The 20,589-nt window shown below is 43.2% G+C and overlaps 1 protein-coding gene across 8 annotated transcripts in view; it reads right to left on the reverse strand.

Annotated features, from left to right (window-relative positions):
- The window catches only part of TP63 (tumor protein p63), a 130,469-nt gene that overhangs the window by 42,053 nt on the left and 67,827 nt on the right, over window positions 1-20,589 (reverse strand). For all 8 annotated transcript variants that reach the window (XM_065674276.1, XM_065674274.1, XM_065674278.1 and 5 more), the window contains one exon: window positions 9,390-9,644. In XM_065674276.1, coding sequence (XP_065530348.1) covers window positions 9,390-9,644 — 255 coding nt within the window. The remainder of the gene's footprint in view (window positions 1-9,389; window positions 9,645-20,589) is intronic.

Consider the following 20,589-nt stretch of genomic DNA (forward strand, 5'->3'; position numbering starts at 1 on the left):
CTGAGGCTAGTGATATGACTTGCACAGCCAGCAGCAGTCCCCAGCTGTTCCTCCTCCAGGCATTTCATATGAGGGGTCTAAGTGTTTTACAACATGGGATCTAGGTGACACAGTCCCAAAGTAGAGGGTGGCTGTGTGGAAAGGGGGAAGAGGAGGAATGGAGGGAGAGGGAATGACTTGCACAACATTACCCAGATTACATCTAAATCACAGGGCAGGAGCAGCTCTGAGGCTGGGCTTGGAGCCAAATCCGCTGCTCACCAGTGCTGCTCCCTAGCAGGGCATCTCCAGGCAGCATGGCTTCTCTCCCTAGGAGGAAAGCATGGTGCACCGGAGGGCACACAACAGCTGGGGAGGAGAGCCCCAAGGCAGCACGGCCATCAACAGGGAAAACAGAGCCAGAAAATTTAGACCCAAGCCCTGTCTCACTTGTTCAGGTCAGCCTTTAAGTGCTGCTTTCTCTAGCACATTTTTCAGCTTTCAGTAAAGCTGAATTTAGATGAATTTCAGCAGATAACATGTATCAGCAGATAATAAAATGCTCCTTTTTTTATCAGCCAAGTAATATTTTTCTCTCCTTAAAAACTCTACTGTCATAGAATACACCTGAAAAAAAAATGAGGAAAGAGTAGCACATTCCTCCTGTGGCTTCACCAAGTTTTGTTCCACTTATCTTTAACAACTGGAAATGATAAAGTTTGTGTCAATACTCGGGTCTATTTGCAAGAGGATCTAAGCTCTTATTTGGGTAGCTATCCTACTATGTTTACATTAATAAAATCTGACATGCCTGCACATAACAAAACCTCATGAAAAGATTTTCATTGCATAATAAAGTTCATGCTCTTTCTATGCAGAAGCCATTCCTACCCAGGACACTTCTTTTAAAGCAGGAATTTCTTCATAGTACATGGTCTGCCAAGCACTGGAGCTGAACCCTCACCGTAGAGAGCACCACCAATGCAACACACACAAAATTAGGCTTGCTTCAGCACACCACCAAACTGCTGCTGGTTCTGTATCAAGTTGGCAGGGAAATAATATCTATGACAACTGTGATACTTCAGCTTATCTAAGGAAAGGAATGATCATCTCCAAGGGTGGTCTTTGCTAGGTTAGCAATACCTGTTGTGCCAGCTTACCTGAAAACCTTTACCCAAAAGTAACATTAAAAAGTCACTGAAAGGTTTTTTTGCACAACCTTTTCTTGTAGGGTTGAATTATCTTCCAACAGTGCCCAGGTGATGCAGTTTAAATTACATAGCTCAATGGTATAGGGGAAACCGGCAACTTTTTAGGAAACCCTCCTTGCCCTGGAGCAGGCTGCCTCCCTTCTGGCCCAGCCTGCCATGACCTTTGGAAAGGTGAGGGGGCGACTCCACCGATGCCTCATTTGAGCTCTGCTGGGCTGCTTTGCATGCTTAGCACTTGTGAAATGCAGGAGAGCTCAGCAGCTTTTAAAAGCCAGCCTGCAGACAGTCCCCATGCTGAACACTGCAAAAAAAGCATAACACCCCCCCCCCAAAAAAAAAAACAACCCCCAAACAAAACCCAAAACAACAAAACCCACCCCCAAAAAAAAAAAAAAGAAACCCCCAAAACAAAAAAAGCATTAAAACAAACAAACCAACCAGACAAACACCACAACTCCTAAAAGCTATTAGTCCAGAAGTTTTGTCTCCTATTCTGGTGCTTTGGTTTCCCTTCTCTAAAATGGCTACTACCCTGCTGATTTGCCTACCAAGCAAAGGCGTTTGCTGATTAGGGAAGTAATATTTGTGCAGCACTTTGAAGATTTAAAGTATTACATTAATCCTACATGTTGTTCTTAGTAGAAGCCAATTTTTAACTAAGAGAAAACAAAACAAAACAAAAGTGGTTTAAATAGGGACCCTCCCCTACTTCAAGACATTCACTCATCTCCTAGCATCAGTTATTCTTATCTGTGAATGGTTTTTTAACCCTTCATTCTCACAGTTCTCTGAAACCACAATTCTCATTCAGGTTTTATTTGAAAAATGGCTTCTTTCCAGGCTGTGGCTGCTTCTTATAAAGTTAATTCCTTTGGTAATACTGCTGGAGGCACATTGGTATGTTTGGTGTGTGTGTATATACACATATATATTTTCCCCCTTTTCACACGGTGTTGTTTTTATGTATGCGCAGTGAAAGATATCTAATCCAGGATTACGATTCTCTTTATTCCTTTCTCATGAAAGTAGGTGGGGCTTTTTTGTGCAAGTTGCATTGATGAAAATTACATTTAATTAACACTTTTTCCTCTCCACATAGACAAAAAAAATCTCATTGAGAGCCAAAACAAAAGCTGCTTGCACTTAACTCTCTCCCTCTGAATTTTTCTTCAAAATTAAGTAAAACCTTAAAACCAGTTTTCTGAAGGGGGCAGGGGAAGGAATGCCAGTACAGTTTGAAATTGCTTGTGCAAAATAGCAGAGAGATCTTCTGCCCCTGGGGGACACACAACCCCTTTCCCATGTCTACTTTCTCCATGCTCCTATGTTTCACCCTAATGTCTCAGGGTTTTTTTCGCTTGCGGATCCTGGGAGACCTGTGGCAAGCTCTAACTGCTCTCCTGTTACACTGGGAGAGAATCAGCCACAAACATAGCAACCAAGAGGCTAAATCCCGGTTGAAAGAGAAGGATGTTCACACCATCTGAAGCCTGCTTTATCTAGCAGGTCAGGCACGCTGGGTGCCCAACACTGACTGTACTGTTTAAAGAGCGGAGCACACGCCACCACAAAGCAGGAGACTCACATTTTTTGTTCCCAGCGCTGGCAGATACTAATTCATATAATAAGTGAATAACTTCCCATCTCATCCTTCCTGTATGGGGTACAGACTACCCCTGACAGCATGGTCTTACACCACACCACAGCTCTGCCATCACAGAGGACAGCGGTCTAATAAAGATCATACAGCAAGACTCCATGCCTTATGGGGAGTTCACACAGGGAGTCTATAGTGCCTTGATAGGATTTAAAAAACAATCAGGGATACAAAAAGGAAAAGAAAAAAAAACCCAAACAAAACAAGACCAGCTTATATCATAAAACACTTCGGACATCTTCTGGAAACTATTACATGGATCTGTACAGCTGCTCATAAGGGGTAATAGAAGAAGATAAATGTTGATAAAAACAAAATATATGTGACAAAGAAATCAGGGAGGAAAAAAAGCACAATTGCATTCTAATGGAAACCTAGTGCACTCAGATCTCCTTTTACTCAAGCATAAAAACCCAAACAGAAGCCAGCAGGCCCCTCCTGGCTGGTTCTCACAGGTGGGCTGGTTCTTCCCAGCTCTGCTAGCTTGAAAACACCTCCCTGCCGTGAGAAAGGCACCTCCTTCAAAGACAACAAGCTCTTCTCTTTCCAGGCAGATGACCTAGGCCAAGTTACATATGCATCAACAGCCTTAGCGTTAGGCCTTGTAATATCACACCGAGTTAAATATCACTTTGCAGTTATCTTCAAGCAGGAAAATGGGATCACCACCTCTCCCTGCACAAGACCTATGGTGGCAATCCACACCTTCTCTGCCTGCTCCATGGGTACTGGAAACAGCCTCTTCAGGAGGGCACAGCTGCAGAGAGCTTGAGAAAGCCAAACCTTAACTACTTCTCATCCAAGACAAATGCCCACATATGGAAATGCTCATGCTTCGCTGGGATCAGGGAAGAGCCAAGCCCTTAGCTCACATCATTGCATCAGCTCTCACAGCCTGTGGCATGTGTGTCCAAAGGCTGCAACCCCATCTCCTCCTCTGCCACCTTCTCCTTCTAGATCAATTCTCTACCTTTAGATTACAGGCATCATTTCCCTTCTTCGTTACTACTGCAACAAGTTGTGTTATCATCAGCATTGACTTTGCTGGGCAACCAGAGAAAGCCTACATTTAAAGGCATGAAAGGATTAGCAGGTGACCAGTTTCTGTTCTTAGTGGGTCTGCAGACCTTCTGCATGAATGAGTCTCCTACAAGGATCCTTCTCAGCCACCCTGTGCAAACAGTTAAAGCCTACACCACTGCTGACTAGGAGCCTCTGAGGACAGGGAAATTCAAAATCCTGTAACAAGACCACTTCCACTCCCTTTCTCCTGACAGCTTTAAAAATAACATTAAAGGGTGAAATTGGAAAGCTCAAATTGCACTGACCAGCATACCACCAGGGAATAACAAAGCTAAGATTTCACATGAACACTTAGCATGGCCCCACATGTATGTTCACTGGAAGAGTCACCAGCCTTAAAAAAACCCACCCAAAACAGTAACAGAAAAAGTTTAATGTATGATGCAGAGAGATAATCAGCAGCCAGGACAGTACTGGACATTACCAGTGTTACTGAAACAGTGCACTATTTGAACAGATTATGTAGAGAACACTGAACACATAATTAAGCGCTGTTGAGTCAAGGTGATGTGCACATCTAATTGCCCTCTCACTGCTTCACTGTGCTTGTGCACAGTCCTCTAATTTCATTTATAGAGATGGGAGGGTGGGAGGAAATCAGTTTTACCAGGTGGTTCAGGACACAGAACACATTTAAAATTAAAATGGAATGGAACAATCTGAAATAAAAAGACTGAGATAGCCCAGCCAAGGAATCTGTACTCTCAACCACAAAAACCTGTTATTGCTCATGTGGCCTAATTTAAGTGCATTCCTTTCAGCTTTCTTAAAATGCAGGTTCTCCAAATACACTAACCCCTGCCAGCACAATCCATTTACTTGCTTTCATGAATGTTGCACAGTCTGTTACCCAGCTTTGCTAGCAAAGAAAAGTCCAAAATCTGAGCATTTTCTTACAGCTGCAGGTACAACTGAGTTTACTCAGAGCAGGAGAAGCAGTGATCCTGACTGGAACACAGACTGCAGCTTTGCAGAGCTCCATGTTTCATAACAAAGCCCTGCAAGGACCAACCCAGCTCAGCTCCAACCTACTGCAGGGCATGAGAATAAACTGCTAAACTCAGGTATTGCCAACACCTGAATTATGCAAGTCTTGCAGGGCTGGGTGTCTGTCTTCAGCAGAATCAAAAATTTGCAAATAAATTTCTTTTTTCATTTAAAAACTTCAAGCAATTTCTGTCTTCTCTTCCTTCAACCTCATGATGACCAAGAAAATTTAAAAATTTAGTAGATGCACCCCAAAGGCTCAAAAACCTGGGGGAGAATAAGAACCTGTTTGTCTTTTAAGAAGTCTCTCATGACTTATAAGGTGGTATCTTGCTTATGGGGATGGGTGGGTCTGATTCATTTTTTGATAGCTCGTGTTTGGCAGTAACGTTAACTTTTACTTACCTTGACATACAACTTTAATTTTTACTTTCCTACTGCAATCGTGTTCTTCCCCATGTAACAGGTTCTGCTAGTGGCAGGTGATTGCCAAATCTTTTTTTAGGGGGAAAAGCCAGTGCACAGTTGTTTATTTATTTATTTGCACTCCGAGTGGGTGGGGAAGATCGGCACACAGCTCACTTGCACAAAGAAAAGAAATCTGAGGGACAAACGTTTGAAATGCTTTGGTTTTCTTCTGCTGCAGAAACAGGAGAAGATATTGCAAGGCATGGGAATATGGGTATCCACGGGGGAAACATCCCACAATAAATGAGACGCAGTTCTGCCTAAGGTTTTACTTCGCCCAATTCATAGAGCTTCTCACTCAACCTCAACAACCTACTCTCTATCTCAGTATTACAAATGATAATGGCTCTTTCCTTCACAGCATGATTTTCAAGAAGGTTTTATTGTACTATGAAAGAAACTTGTGAGAAACTTTGTTCAATTTCGCCTGTTAAGGCTTTTGTTTCTAAACACTTCAGTAAAGTTTCAATTGTTAAAGATTTTCCTTCTGAAAAGACTGATTAACCTGCTTATATTCTTGTGTTCCCAGGTCATTAATTAAAAAAAAATAATCAAGAATGCTTATAAAGTCCTCTGCAATCCAATCTCAATTTGTCATCATTAATTAGTTCAACGTTGCATACAAATGAAGACCTAACTTGATTAGACAGCATGTTTTACTGGAATTCCTACTTCAGGTCATGAAACACTTCAGAGAGAAAATGTGTAATATTATCAAAGTGAGCTGCTCATACATACGAAATCACCCTCTCACCTAACTGCAGCTAGTGTTTCTCTCTGAAGTTTTTGGCCATTTCCCACCCCACTAATCCCCTAATCCCTAGTTAGGAGCCCATCACAAACCTGAGCAGAGAAGCAATCCTGATGTTACACTCATCTCCCTCTCAGCCTACCCTATACAAATACTGCTGACTTGGCAAAGGGTGCCTGTTGTCCTGGGACAATAAACCTACCCCATAGAAAGAGTCTGCAGAACTTGGAGGGGAGTTACGGGAAACAAATATTTCAGGGCAATTTTCGGAGACATAGCATGTACTCAGTGAGTATCCTGTCAGTTTTCCCCCATCTCCAAAAGAAGCAACCTTGGGATCTACACATGATTCCAGATTACCACCACCAAAGCACACAGATCAGGAGCTATATAGCTAAATGCACAAAGTAGCTGAGACATCTGAAGCATCTTCACAGGTCTCTAATCCTCCCATGAAAGCAGCTCTTGCTTTTTAGAGAAATAAACCAGCCCTTTTACCAAGCCCACAACCTTCACTCCCATGACCTAATCTGACATGACTCAGCCCAGAAGCTCAGAGGAGCTCCAGTGAAGCATGCTGTCAGCCAGGGCAGTAGATCCCCTGCCTGTCACCACCAAACCTTCCCACAGCATGGCAAAGTCGGTCAGCCTGGCTCATCCTCTCCCCAAAAGGGGAAAATACAATACAATGGATTCCTTTACTTAATACTGTTACCCTGGGGAATAGCAAGAGGGATAAAAGAAAAAGAGCCAAGAAACAAGGCTTTCAAGTTTTGGACTCTTAATAAGGGTGGGGCCATCAAGTAATTAAACTTTTAATAGGTCACTGCAATGGAAGAAACTCTTCCAGTTGGGTAAGTTCCTAATCCATCATTAAAAAAAGACGACAGGCATTAATCAAAGCACATGAAGTCACATGGGGGGGATGAGCAACTCTGAGAACTTGCTGTTGCTGAGAGGATGGGGAAATCACTCCTCCTTTCATCAACATTTCATGCATGTTTCCACATTTCTCAGGACGGCAGCGGGAAAGAGAGCCTTCACGTCCTTCCCCACCCACCCCACTGATAAAGCTGTCGAACACATATTACCAACTGCTCAAGAGCCCATGTGAAATGAGTTGGTGGATTAATTAGCAGAAGGGCAGAGCTCTGAAGATAGAAAGATGCTCTACTGTGAAAGGCGTATTGATTGAAGGTCCCCAGCCACCACCACAAGACTGTCATCATCCACTGCCAACATACAGCACACTACCAGCTCCTGCATGAGCAGCTAAATCTGGGTCACTTAGCTCAGTGCAGGGACACCTGGACCACACTCATCCCTAATCAGAGAGCTGTTTGGGAGCCCATTCCTTTAGTAAAATGCACAAATTTAAACCTAGACAGACTGCAACAGGCACAGGAAGCACACTATCTGCTGGTAGCATGGTCCACATCAGAAAAGGAGGGGAAGCAAAATGTGTTTTCCCCCAGGCTGCACATGTTCGGTGACTGTAGTCACCAAGGAGTAATTTTATTTATTTTTCAAAGACAGCATGTAATCTGATCTTTGACTACTACCTCTATCCCAGAAAGCCCTTATCACTGCAGTGAAACATCTGAAGTGCTTGCTTAACTTTAAGCCTGCAAGTAGTTCACTTGTCTTCAGCTTCACTGGAACAGCCTATTTCGTACGTTCAAACCTCATTTCAAAAGACCACTTTTAGTAGTTGAAAGGACAGCATCAAAAGCTCTGGTTCTCTGCAGCTGCACTAGGCAATTCTTTGTACCATATGTATCAAAAGAGAACAACTTTTCATATTTCCTTCAAAGGGCCTTCAGAACAGCCTGCAAAAATCCCAGGGCAGCATTTTCTTGGTCTGAGAAGCAGCAAGTAGAGTTGACCAACATTTTCCTTACCTAAGGGTAAGGGAAAATACAGCATACAGTGCAAGGGGAGAAACTTGGACATGAAAAGAAATGTGAAATATAGCGTGGTATCACTGCCAGTACAGACAACGAAAACATATCCATTCAATCTCGCTTAAAAATGCTTCACCATTTGACATGTAAACAAATGAAAAATTAGGTCTTGAGCAGACCTATCAAATTTTAGCCCCATTTAACACAATTTTCTGAACAAAGTTATTGTTACCAATTTTAGATAAATTTTACCAGAAAAGGCTTTAAAATATGCATAACTTGGTGATAACCTGGTGATGTGGCAGATTGGAGCACATGGGCTAGCTTATTTACTAGTTGCAATACCAGCTAGCTTGTCTTTAAACTTGAGCTGAAAGTAGTTCCTCAGTTTAAAAAAGAAAGAAAAAAATTTAATGGTCTTAGCTTTTGGTAGAAAGTGTATCTTTTCTACTTAATAATGTCTCTGAGTCCCTGCTTTTATTTAGGTAGCACAAGGTAAGACATTATTCACTGCACCTACTCCCAATGCCTGAAGGAGAGGAAGGTAAATATTCAAAGTTTTTAAGACAGCAATATTCTCCACTGCAAACATCTCTAGTTTAGAGCCATGAACTGCAAGAGGGTGTTTGGCTCCAGACACGCTGTGTCCTGGGCTGTGAATTTTCTAGAGCTGGAACAACCAAGCTGGCTCCACCAAAAATCAGGAGCTGGGCTTCACGTTTCAAGCTCCATACTTTTTCTTTATTTCATAAGAAAGGTACTATTCTGACAGCAAGAGCAAAGCATTAAGAAAGAAATAAACATATATGCAAATAACCCAAATACCACAAGGCTGAGCAAAGCTCAGCAGAGCTCACAGGGGTTCCTGCACCAGCTGCAAGAGGGAAGGAATTGGAGAAAAAGCCCTGCACTCCATCGGTCAGAGCAAGGAGCACCACCTCTGTCCTTGTGGCACAGCCGACACATCCAAACTCCTGCAAACCCATGAAGAAATCCAAGGCAAGTGCTGAAGCCATGCTTATGCCTGCCTCGTGTTTTACTCAGGCATACCTCCTAGACCCAAAAGGAGAGCCACTATTTCATCATACATGGATTTTATGTGACTGTCATTTTGCAAGGCATTTTATTCACCTGGGATTTAGTGTTATTATTGAGGGTTAAATTCCCACCACACCCTCCCAGAGCAGCCAAGATAAATCTCTCTCTTGTGTGTGACATGTCATGCCCTGAAGAGGACACGGGTCACTCTGTTCTTGCACAAGCCTGGCTATGTATCATATGAATAATGTCACCACTAGCATTGTAACTGAAGCCAGATAAGGAGCAAAGTGATGCTATATCCTTACCGTCCATGTTGCTGACTTTGCTGTGCTAGACTGTTGAAATGATACATCAAAGCTGTGAGGTCCTGGGTAGTCTGTGTTGGAAGGGATGGCTGGGGAAGGTGAGAGAGCATCAAAAGTCGAGCTGGGCTGGGCATAAGGCGAAGGGGCCGTGACGCTGTTCTGCGCGTGCTCAGTGTTGTAGGGGCTGGTGGAGGAAGAGCCGTTCTGGATCTGCTGGTCCATGCTGTTCAGGAGCCCCAGGTTCGTGTACTGCGGCTAGAGGCAAAGATATACACAGGAATGTTACAGAAGAAACATTAGCACAGGCTGGCAGGCTACAGCATGGCCTTCACAATGGAGGATGCGCAGCATAATCTCAGCACCACCGTATATGTGTCACACTAGCAGAAAGGAGATTTGCAAAGGATATACCCCTTTTTACATTGGTGGCTGAAACAGAAGTACAGCTTCTCACAGTCACACAGTGGATCAACAGCCAAACTGGGGAAAGAGCTTGCACATAACAAGGATGTGATTCGCAGGGCAGCAAGTCATCTCAAGGAGATAGAGTCCCTTTGTCTGGAGACACCCAGACTGAGACCTTTATGGAGGGGCCTGATAAAAATCACTGGATTCATTACAGTGCAACTGGTCTTGCAGTGACGATCTTGCGCTCTACGCAAAGATTGCTCTTCTTCTTGCAGATCCGATCCTGCTATGCACATAGACATTTAGGACCTCTGACTCAGGTAGTAACTGCATTGAATGCTCACTGGAGAAAAGGTTCATAGCACTTAAGCAGATTGCACTGTGCACTCCATTCCCAGTGACCTGTCACAGACAGTAGTAGAGAGGAATTAAAGGTCTCATCAAGTAGCATGGAAGCCCACAGCATGGAAGGCTTCTGGCATACTTCAGAAGTAGCAGTTCCACTGTGTGCAGCACATAGGTGAGTAGACATGGTTGTGCTCCAAAAGTAGCCTTCAGGTACAAAGAACATATGAAACAACTGAAGACATCAAAAACGAAGGCTAAGGAATAGAGCACAGAAAAGCAAAGGATAGATTAGGGAGAGATTAGCAGAAAAACAACATGCCTAATGCCCTCAGTTCTATATGTACCCCTGGTCCCCCACCTCAAAGAGATGAGAAGGGAACAAAGTTCAGGAAAAGGTGGCAAGAATCAGCAAACCCTTTCAATGCCTTCCTGTAATACAGCAGTAGATTATGACTTTTCAGCCTGGAAAAGAAAATGAAATGAGAGGTGGAACTTTATATGACAGAGGTGAATAAACTTATAAATGATATGGGAAAAGGCAAATAGGAAATTCATTTTCGTGATCTCCTAATAGAGGAGTTAGAGAACATGGAGACATCCTGAGCAGGATTTTGGTTAAAACACACACAGAGTTGTTCTTCACAAAGCCCACAAATAAACATGAATTTTCTGCCACAAAATGCTGTGGATACTAAGTCTGCATATGTTCAAAAAGGCATTGGACAAGTTTTGCTTGAGAAAAATCAAGGCAAGCATATCTAATTTAAAAATTCTGAACCACAAACAGTTGGAAGCTGGGAAAGTTCTCTGGGGAAAGAAAGTTACACAACTACCCTGCTTTTAGACCTCTTAAGTACCCGGCACTAGCCACTACGACAGAGCAGCAGGAGAGCAGCACACATGGAGTTCAGCCAGGTACACTAGTCTCATTCTTGTGTGTGCCCAAAGGGTGTAGTTTGTACCCAGCTCAGGGAGAACAGCGTCCAAAAGTTTGTGGTACCCATCCCCAACAGCTCTGGGATCAACCAGGAACACACAGAAGTAAAACACACCTGGTTCTGCTGTTGGCTGCTGACATGGCAGAAGACACTCTGGTTCTTCCCCTTGTCTATGTACCTCATTTCCCTCCACATCCTACAGCTTCAATCCCACCAAGAGCCATCAAGCTCACACGTATCTTAGTATTTAAGCCAGTTTCTCCTGACTTCCCTCGTCTGTCCAACAGTTGCTTCATTTCCAGAGACAACTTGGTACTATCAGCCAAGCAGCAAAGGCTCCTTGAGTCAGAGCACCAACTGCAAGATTCGTAACAAAAAGCTTTCCCAATAGTGGGAATCCCACCAGCCCTGTGGAAGCTTTGAGAAGCACACCATCACTCTTCCATGGCCCCGAAAAGAAATGGCAGAAGCTATCATCTGAACTCCCCAGGGACTTTGGACAAGCCATTTAACGCCCAGCTTTGCCAATCATTTCAGCCATGTAGGAAAACAGGCTGATCCCTGCGCAAGGATGAAGTGCCCTTCCTATGCCCAAATATTTTGTGATCTCAGCTGTCCTTCCACAAAAGGAGGAAGTGGAGAAATTTAAACTCCCAGCTAGAGCTCTTCCTTAAGTTACTGTCTGTTTCACTGGTAGATGCTGATATTTTATGGAGTTTTATTTAAAAACTCAAGGTGAGGCTGAGGCTCTGTGGTCTTCAGTGAAGCACATAGGACCTTCCAGAGATGGATAAGCTCCTATAAGATGTGCTGGAAAGGAGGAGGTCTGGTGGGGAACAGCACAGGGGACTTCATTTGGAACCTGCGATGGTCTGCAGAGAGAAGCAAGAGCTGGTTCCCTCCCTTGATCTATCAGCAGCGGGCTGTATCCTTGGGCAAGCCACCTCACCTCCCTCTCCACCCTCAACCTACTTCAGGCAGCAAAGTCTGCAGGGCAAGGATTGCTCCTTACTATGTTAAAAAGCGCCCTGCTTAATGGGCCTCTGTTTTGTCTGAGGCCTTTAGGCAGCAGAGTAATAAAAGCAATTACATATTGAGTCCTAATCCTGGGTGAACCAGTGACTCTGTGTGTTGCCTCAGGTTAGTCATTTGTCCTCCCTGCCTCAGTTTCCCCATCTATAGCAGTGGGGATGTTATAGATGCCCATCATCCCTGTTCAATGGGCAAGCAAGTATCTGCAATTGGACTCAAAGTATGGTAAACGGTTGACACAGGAGAAAACAATCCAGACTGGTGATTCTCCAAAAGAAGACTGCAGCTTTGGCAATGCAGATGACAGTTATGTCTCACCTCCTGTGGGCTATTCAGCCAGCCAAGACCTATTTAACGGACTTCTGGTATGTGTCTTCCCTTGAGGCTAATTCTGTACGGAAGGGGACAAAATGCTGATGTACTGCATGAGGAACGGTCTTTTTCCAGCTCAATAATTTTGTATTTAATAAAAAAACGAATCTCCCTGCCCTCCTGCCCCAGAATACTCTAATAAGACCTGAAGACTTCTCAAAAATGTAAAAGTATCATTCAGTTGTTTCATTCCCATGGAGATTGCTATCAGACACACTCCCTAACCAGCAAATGATGAAAAGGCAGCTGTGATGAAAACAGCCTCCTAAACCAGCTCAGACATACACACAACAAAACAGTAGTGTTTCAGCTTTCACTTAAAAACTGTTTCTTCTAATCCCAGGCTACTAAAGATGATGGAGAAAGATCATCAAATAAGAAGTTGGTGTTAACAGAACTGAATAGCCTGGAAATGCTGAAGGTGCTGCCTGGAAGTAAAAACAAATAACTAAACAAATTTAAAAAAAAAAAAAAAAAAAGCCACATTAAAATATTTAAGTTATCCCTAAGAGAATCAAAGATCCTTTTCATTCCTTTCAGTCCAGGGACCATCTGTCTAAATGTTGCCAGTGGAGCAGCCATTCCACTGCATTTAATACATGCACATGCCACAGCCGAATGCCATGTCCCCATTTACTCTTTAAATAACTATTAATCTCCTTGCACTTATCCTCACTCTGACATAAGCAGCTGTTGGACTCCCCTTCTCCCCCTCTAAGTCCCACCAGCCTGGCCCCTTGCTCCCCTCCCCAGGCAGGTGCTCTGTCCCAGTGACAAAGCCAGCCGCCGGGTTTGCACACACACGAGCACTAACCCTCGTCTCGAAGCTATGCCCCAAGGCAGGCGGAGAGTTGTTTGCGCTCAAGGGGTCAACATCTGAATTGCTTGCAAGGCTTTTGGAGGCATCAGATAAGGCTTTTGGAGGCACACGCCTTCTGACAACACAACAATTAGAGGGGCAGCAGGCCCGGCGAAGGCGTGCGCAGGAATTCGCCGGCTGCAATAAAACCCCTTCTCCCCAGCCACACTGTGGATGGCGAGAACAAAGAGAACAAGGAGCTGCGGGCACGTCTGCAAGGCGTTGCTCTCCAAGAGGGGTCTGCAGGGTGTGTGCACACACACAGCCTCCTTTCACCATTTACAGAAAGAAACACAACAGCATTTAATTCAGAAGTCAATTCTCAACAGGCTGGCAGCTCAGAATTTAGCACATGCTCATGTTTTGCTCTGGTGTTGTTTAAACAACTGCAGGATGTAGTCCCACCACCAATTTCTGGCAGAAGGAAAATGTAATTTGGTGAAGGGAAATGCACGCAAAGCTGAGAGAAAAGACTATCTAATTTTCAGTGTGTTTGTTCTCACCATCAAGTTTCTGAAACTGTTACTATCGCTGAGGCATCACAGAAACCTTCAGGCAAGCTTAAATTATTAGAGAGCTACAATTAGATCGAAGACTACGTATTTTGGAACATTGTTTCAGAAATGTATCTTGAGCTTTCGGTTTCCCTTCCTACATCCCATCAGCTTCACTTTCAGGTTTTCACGCTAATTCACACTTCTAGATTGGGAAAGTCATGGTTTCACTGGAGAGCCTGCTGAATTAAAACCCAGACTGAAAACTGCACAGTTGCTTAATCATGGTTCCGCTGCTGGGAAGACAGATCTCCCTAAGTAATGCGGTGGACAAGAAGAAAGCCTCCTGACCCCAGCGGCACTGGGTCACTTGCCACAAGAGGGCAATGCAAATGCTCCACCATGCATGTAGGTTCTGATGTGACAGGGAAGACTCCCCAGCCCACTCAAGTAGGGGCCCTTCTTTTCCTGCCCTTTAGGAAAAGCTCACCCCAGTTCTTTGGTCACAGCCCGCTTTTAAAGCCATTCTGTTAATCAATAAGAGATCTGCAATGAGACGCACACCCCTCAGTATGAAAGCACAAGGGAAGTAACAGAAGTGAAGAAAAGTTCTCAAGGGGACTTCCATGCTAAAAATCCCCTAAAAGACACAGCTCCCGCTTTTAACCACACAGTTATCAACATTTCAAAGACAGTTTTGAGAGTTTCTCCACTTGAGAAGATAAAGGAAAAGTTACCATCTTCAGATGTAGAACACTTAGATGCCTCCACCCCTACCAAAACCCTTCTCCATATCAACAAAAGAATGCACATCTGTGTTGTGCACCCGAACCAACAAAATCTTAATTTTCACTGCTAGATCTATGTGGCTAAAAGCATTGTCCAGCTACTGAAAAAGCCTTGCAAAACATCACCACTGGTGCTTATTCTCTGAAGATAGGAGGAGGTGAAACTAATAAACTACCATGGTTGTTACAAACAAGACGATTTTGCAAGGCAGTTTGCTAATTCTGGGATTTGTCTTTAACTGTATCACAGCTGATGCACCAGGGCTAACAGCTGCAGGACTGTAGGCCTGGTGCAGCACTAAGAGCAATTTACAGCATTATTTCAGTGCTGGACCAGGTAGAGATTCATGTTCCTGTTGGGGAGCAGCTCTCAAGAGCAGCAGGATGAATGTTTTCCAGAGTGCTCAATGCCTGTCAAAATCAGAAGACAGACACCACAAAAAAATTTAAATCAACCTGTTTTTTCAGACCTTCGTAGCAAAGGATTTTAGTGGGTGAAAATAAAGCACTTAAGCTCAATAGAAGTGCTTCATAATTATTAATCAAGTTATTGCTGACTGCAAGACTACTCATCTTTGCCAGTTGCTCAGAAGGCAGCTGATATAATACCCGATGTAGGCGCGCTGCTTGTGCCATTACAAAGAAGTGCCAAGAAATGAAGGCCCCACCCATGCCCCTCAGCTAAGATCAGGGCTGAAGTCCAAAGAGATATCTAATTCACTCATCGCAATGAAAGGTGTGATTTGGTTTGCATCTCTAGCCACTTTTCTCATCAAAAAAGTGAGACTGAAAAACTTTATGCGTCAGACTTTCCACTCAGCTCGCATACATCTGGACTGCACTCCTTTCAGGAGGAATAAACTTAGTTTGGACATTTCTCCAAGCCATGAGAGGAAGACATGCACAGGTGTTTCTACATCAGCTCAAGCCCAGATCCACAGAGAGAGCGAACAACAGGCCTCCCAGCCTCTGCACTCTTCACAGCTCCATTTCTAAAATGGAAACAAATCCTGTAGATCTGTTTTGAAGAGGTTTTTCCCCAGAGGTACTGTACAGCTAAACACATCAAACATTTGGAAACCCACAGATAAAATGACAGTGTGCACCATGTACTCAATGTGAAGAGAGAGGGAGCAAATAACTTTGGTTCAACCAAAGTTATCAACAATTACCAAGATAGGCCCACAGGCACTATAGATCCTAAGCTTTAATTACTATGTTTCATGACTTTTAACACTGTAACAGATCAGTCTGATTTGACTAATCTCACTGTTGTGTCATGGATTTTTCCAGGAAAAGATGAGACTATTTCACATCCCAGCAGCATTACAGGTTCCCAGCATGATGGAGTGCATTGTACTAGAAGAGGCCTTGGAGTCAGTAACTCTTGTCCTGACCATTAGACCTGTTGCAGCACAACCAAACACTTAATGTATCAGCCTAATCCCACCTGGGAGCACAAATATTTCTGCGTACTGTCTCCTGTATTATTTAGGAGGGGATCTATTTGAGGTCTACAAAGCTGAGCAATAAGCACAACCACAATAATTTTAAGACACTAAATTCAAGAATAAAGAAAAAAAAAATATTCTTCTTCCAAAGGGGGCAAGTCTCCTAAAAGAAAAAAAAAAAAAAAAGAAAAAAGAAAAAAGAAAAATGAAAAATGAAAAAAAAATAAGGGGAAGAAAAAAGTTAACCAAGTGTGTATATCCCCCTCTTTCCACAACTGTCCTGCATAGGTATTTCATGTTAAGTAGTTAGATAACCCCAGCAGGTTGCCTGGACAGCTTCCAACACCACCTAAACACATAAAGCACAAAGTAAAGAAAACAGGGTCCTTCATTTCACCTGGCTGGGGAGAAGGGGAAAAAAATAATAAAAAAAAAAAAAATAAGAGACAGACAAAACCAGATCTTTCCTCCCCACCTCCCCACCCCCCTCCCCAGCCAACAGTAAGTGACCAACTGGAATCATGGCACGGTTTTCATGTTTGAAGTTCAAACATGCAAGTTTAAAAAAAGATTGCCTGCTCTGCTTACTTTACGGAGCATCCCTTCCCTTCCAGCAGTTGCCAATCAGCCTTTTGGCCATGGCCAGTTTAGTAGACAACACACTACATAAGCTAAACAGGAGAAATTAGCGCACATCAGTAATTCGTGAACACACCCCATCATACCTGAGAAACGCTATGTTTTGTATACTGGGGTGAGGGAGGAAAGTCTGGGCAATTTTTACTGGGATTAGCTATTCCAGTCTGCATGCCATACCTCATCTACACCCTTAAATTTACAAAAGCAGCACAATTTTAAGAGCCATGCCCAGTAAGGCTGCAATCCATTTGTTTCCATTGAGACACTGTTCTGTTGAACTCAGCAGAACTTCCTGTTCGAGTTGAAGTCCACATATGCAGGTATTTTTAGTCTTGGAGAAGATGACAAATTAATGAAAAGCAACATAAAGACAAGTTTCTGTCCATCCATAAGGTCTGTAAGCATTGGAGTTGTCTTGTTTTCCCCCAGCTGTAATTGTTTTCCTTTTAATCTAAAGCTTTGAGTTTTGCCCCTTGGTTAATTCATTTAACTCAGCAAGAAGTGTTTTTCAGCCAGAATCAGGGTTCCTTTTAAAACAAGCACAGCCCAAAGCAGGAATGCCTGTAATTCCTGACTTCTACCACCTGCCACAGGTTCATGTAAAAAAGCTTGTCTAATTCAAGAGTTGTCAGAATGACAGGGCTTTCCACTTCACACAAATATCAACTCTGGACATCCTGCATTGTGTAAATATTTCTACATATTTTCCAATTAATACAAAACCAATATCACTGACTTCCCTAGAGCTGTGGTTTAGGCTTTTTTTCTTTTTTTAACAACTGAAAAACAAACAAAAAAAAAAAAGAAACCCACAAAACATAACCCAACCCCCCCAGAAAAAAAAAAAAAAATCTCCTTCTACAGAAAACAATTCCATTTCTAAAAGTCAGACCTTTCATTTTAGTATCTAGGCTACGCTTAATTATTTCGAAAAGTCCAAGATCCAGACCTCTGCACACAGTCATTTCTTACTCTGAGCTTGTGCACAGCAATTTATTTGACACGTAATTGGAAAACATACAAGCAAAAAGAGGAGGAAAATAAGAAAAATCATATAGTATCATGTCAATGAAATGCAAGAAATCACGAGACATCAGAACTTCATGAATTGGTTAAATAACCCAAACACTCAGCTTCCCAAAACTAACAGAGACAGAGTTTCCTACATTCTCCTGTTACCAGCTGGACAACACAATGTCAACATAGATCTGAAGAGCTGTAAGTACAGACGATATGGAAAGGCACCCCCTCATGTTCCCAAGAGATATAAACTCAACGGAAGACAAAGGCCTGTATCAGGAAAACTAGAGACAGACTGCAAGATTTCAGCAAGGCCCCTTTTTTTTTTTGCCCAGTTGCAGTGTCTGAGAAGAATTGTGGGATCATAGCTTGTCCAGGTGCACAGAAATCCTCCTATGTGCTGAGTTTGTATGGAAATGCTGAAAAGTTGGAGAGAAAAAAAAAATCTTTAAATATAAGAAGAATCAATTCAAATACAAATGGGAAGGTGGGATGGAGAAACAGGGACTGCAGAGGAAAACTACAGTACTTGATTAAAGCTGCCTTGTTTCTTGACCTCTTTACTGGACACTAATCATCGATGGTTATCAGTCATTTCAGACATGCAGCATTTTATTGTGTTGAGAGGGCAGCATTAGGCTGAACAGGATATCTGTGTGTCATGACCAATGAAAGCCTGCAGACACTGTAACCACCAAAGTATGGCCATAGGGCACAAGGACAATAAATAATCAGGGTCAGAATAGCACCAGGAGTTGAAGTTAGCTATCTAGTTAGTTTTACAAAGGTAAAATACTCCAGTTAGGTAGCATGTTAGTCAGAACAAGAAATTCAGAATTCAGATCATCTGCAAATTAAATAAGTCAAGCAGTTAAGCACACACAAAAAGAAAAGAAGGAAAAAAGAAAAAAAGCCACACACCTAAACCCCCCACACCCACTCTTTGAAGCATGGTGCAACTGCAGAATATAATAATTCATAAGAATTATAGGAGGGCAAAGGGCAAATTAAAACAAGCTAGAGCAAGTAAAGGAAAAAGGTTACACTGCAGCATGAGAGTCCCCATAGATTAAAAGGAAGATCTACTGAATTTTCTATTCTATTTGGCCATTCCATCTGTCCAAATCAGGTGAGAAAACTTCAGGATGATGCTCACAAAAGCCTGAGACACCAGACAGCAGACAGAGGATCTTTCAAGATTGAGTGGGGAGTCAAGAGGGCTGGCTGCCGAACTGATTATGCCCCAACTGTAGAGAATAAAAGGAGGCAGGGATTTGCCTTCCAACACTTTCTTTTGTATTTAAACAGCTCCTGACCTGCATCAAGCTGGTGTTGCCTGCACCCAAGGATCTGTTGGGGTTCAGTATGGAAGGATGCATGAAATGGAGAGACCACCCTAACTACCCTTCCTCTGCGGTGCATGTCAGAAGCACAACTACACACCGCTGCTGCAGCCTACTTCTAAGACATGAGCAGGAGTTGTGTGCATTTTGCAAAGATGCCAGGCTCTGCACACACCAGATCCAAAAGCTGATATTTAGAGGAGGAGGGCATGTGTTAGACACAATGTGCATGCAAAAACAGCAGCTCTTCCACAGTGACTTCACTCCATCAGGCTTACAACTATCAAGAATATTTTCTCCAACCATTTATATCACATTACCACACCCAGGATTTCCACAAGGTTCTCTAGTATGGGCCCTCTGATGTCTAACAGCATGATCAAATCCACTTTTCAGCACCTCCCCATCCAATACTGCTGACTTCAACAAACATTAAAACAGATGGTGCCACAGTCACTTACACAGGGCACAGCTTCAGAGATCTACATTTGAGGTGCTCGGCTGGACTGACAAAGGCTCATCTCAACTGCTTTCCCACCTTAATATTCAAGTAGTAGTTTCCTGTTGCAAAAACATTAGATCACACCCAGCCAGTGCATGTTCTAGTTTCATTTTTATGTACTTCTTGCACACTTTGCTGCTGCTGAAAGAGGGTGGAGGGAAATCCACTCATCTCTTTAGTTCTAGTCAGTTACCACCAGTGCCCCTGAGAGCGTCAAGTCTCATGCTATGGATAAAACGCAGAGTAAAACTGCAGAAGTAAGAAATCACAGGAAGAGCGTGCAGAGGCTATTGAGGATCTCATGGATTCAACTTAAATCTGTCGAATCCAAATTTTACAGAGAAGTCAGTCAGAATTTTATTCTTCCCTTTCAGCAATCACACCCCAAGAAGTATTTGTAATGAACAAAAAAGTTGTGACATTACCTAAAAAACAGCCCTCCCTCCCCAAAACCAAGTGAAATTACTAATTACTCTAAGTCATTTCCCATGCAGCAGAGACCACTTGCTGACTTGACAATTTTGCTGGCAGCATGCTTAAGTCCTGTAAGGTTACAGGCTGAGAGAGCGTATCCACCTATTCCTATTGTACTGTTCACCTCCTCTCCTGAGGCATCATGCATCAGCCCTGTGCTTCAGGTCCCTTACGCAGCTGGTCTGCAGCACAGGGATTTCTGCCTCAGCAGCACAGTCAAAAAGCTCAGCGCTGCACCTCTTCCCCTCTCCCCCTTCCCAGAAGATTCAGCAAGATTCTTTGTATTTACTTCCTAGATGTGGATTAAAACAGAAAGATTCATATCTGCCGAGACACAATTCATCCCTTTCATTCCCAGACACTACCCCACCATAAAATATTTCCCCTTCCCTCCCTAAACTGGGCGTTTCCTCCCACTCTCTTGCCCTTGGTAAAAACATTCATCTTCTTGCCATCTTGAGGAAATTGGACTCATCTCAAATTTCACCAGGTCCCCTTGTATACCACTTCCCAAAGTCCTTGGGGGGGAATT

Source organism: Lathamus discolor, chromosome 3 (assembly GCF_037157495.1).
Source record: "Lathamus discolor isolate bLatDis1 chromosome 3, bLatDis1.hap1, whole genome shotgun sequence".
NCBI lineage: Eukaryota > Metazoa > Chordata > Aves > Psittaciformes > Psittacidae > Lathamus > Lathamus discolor.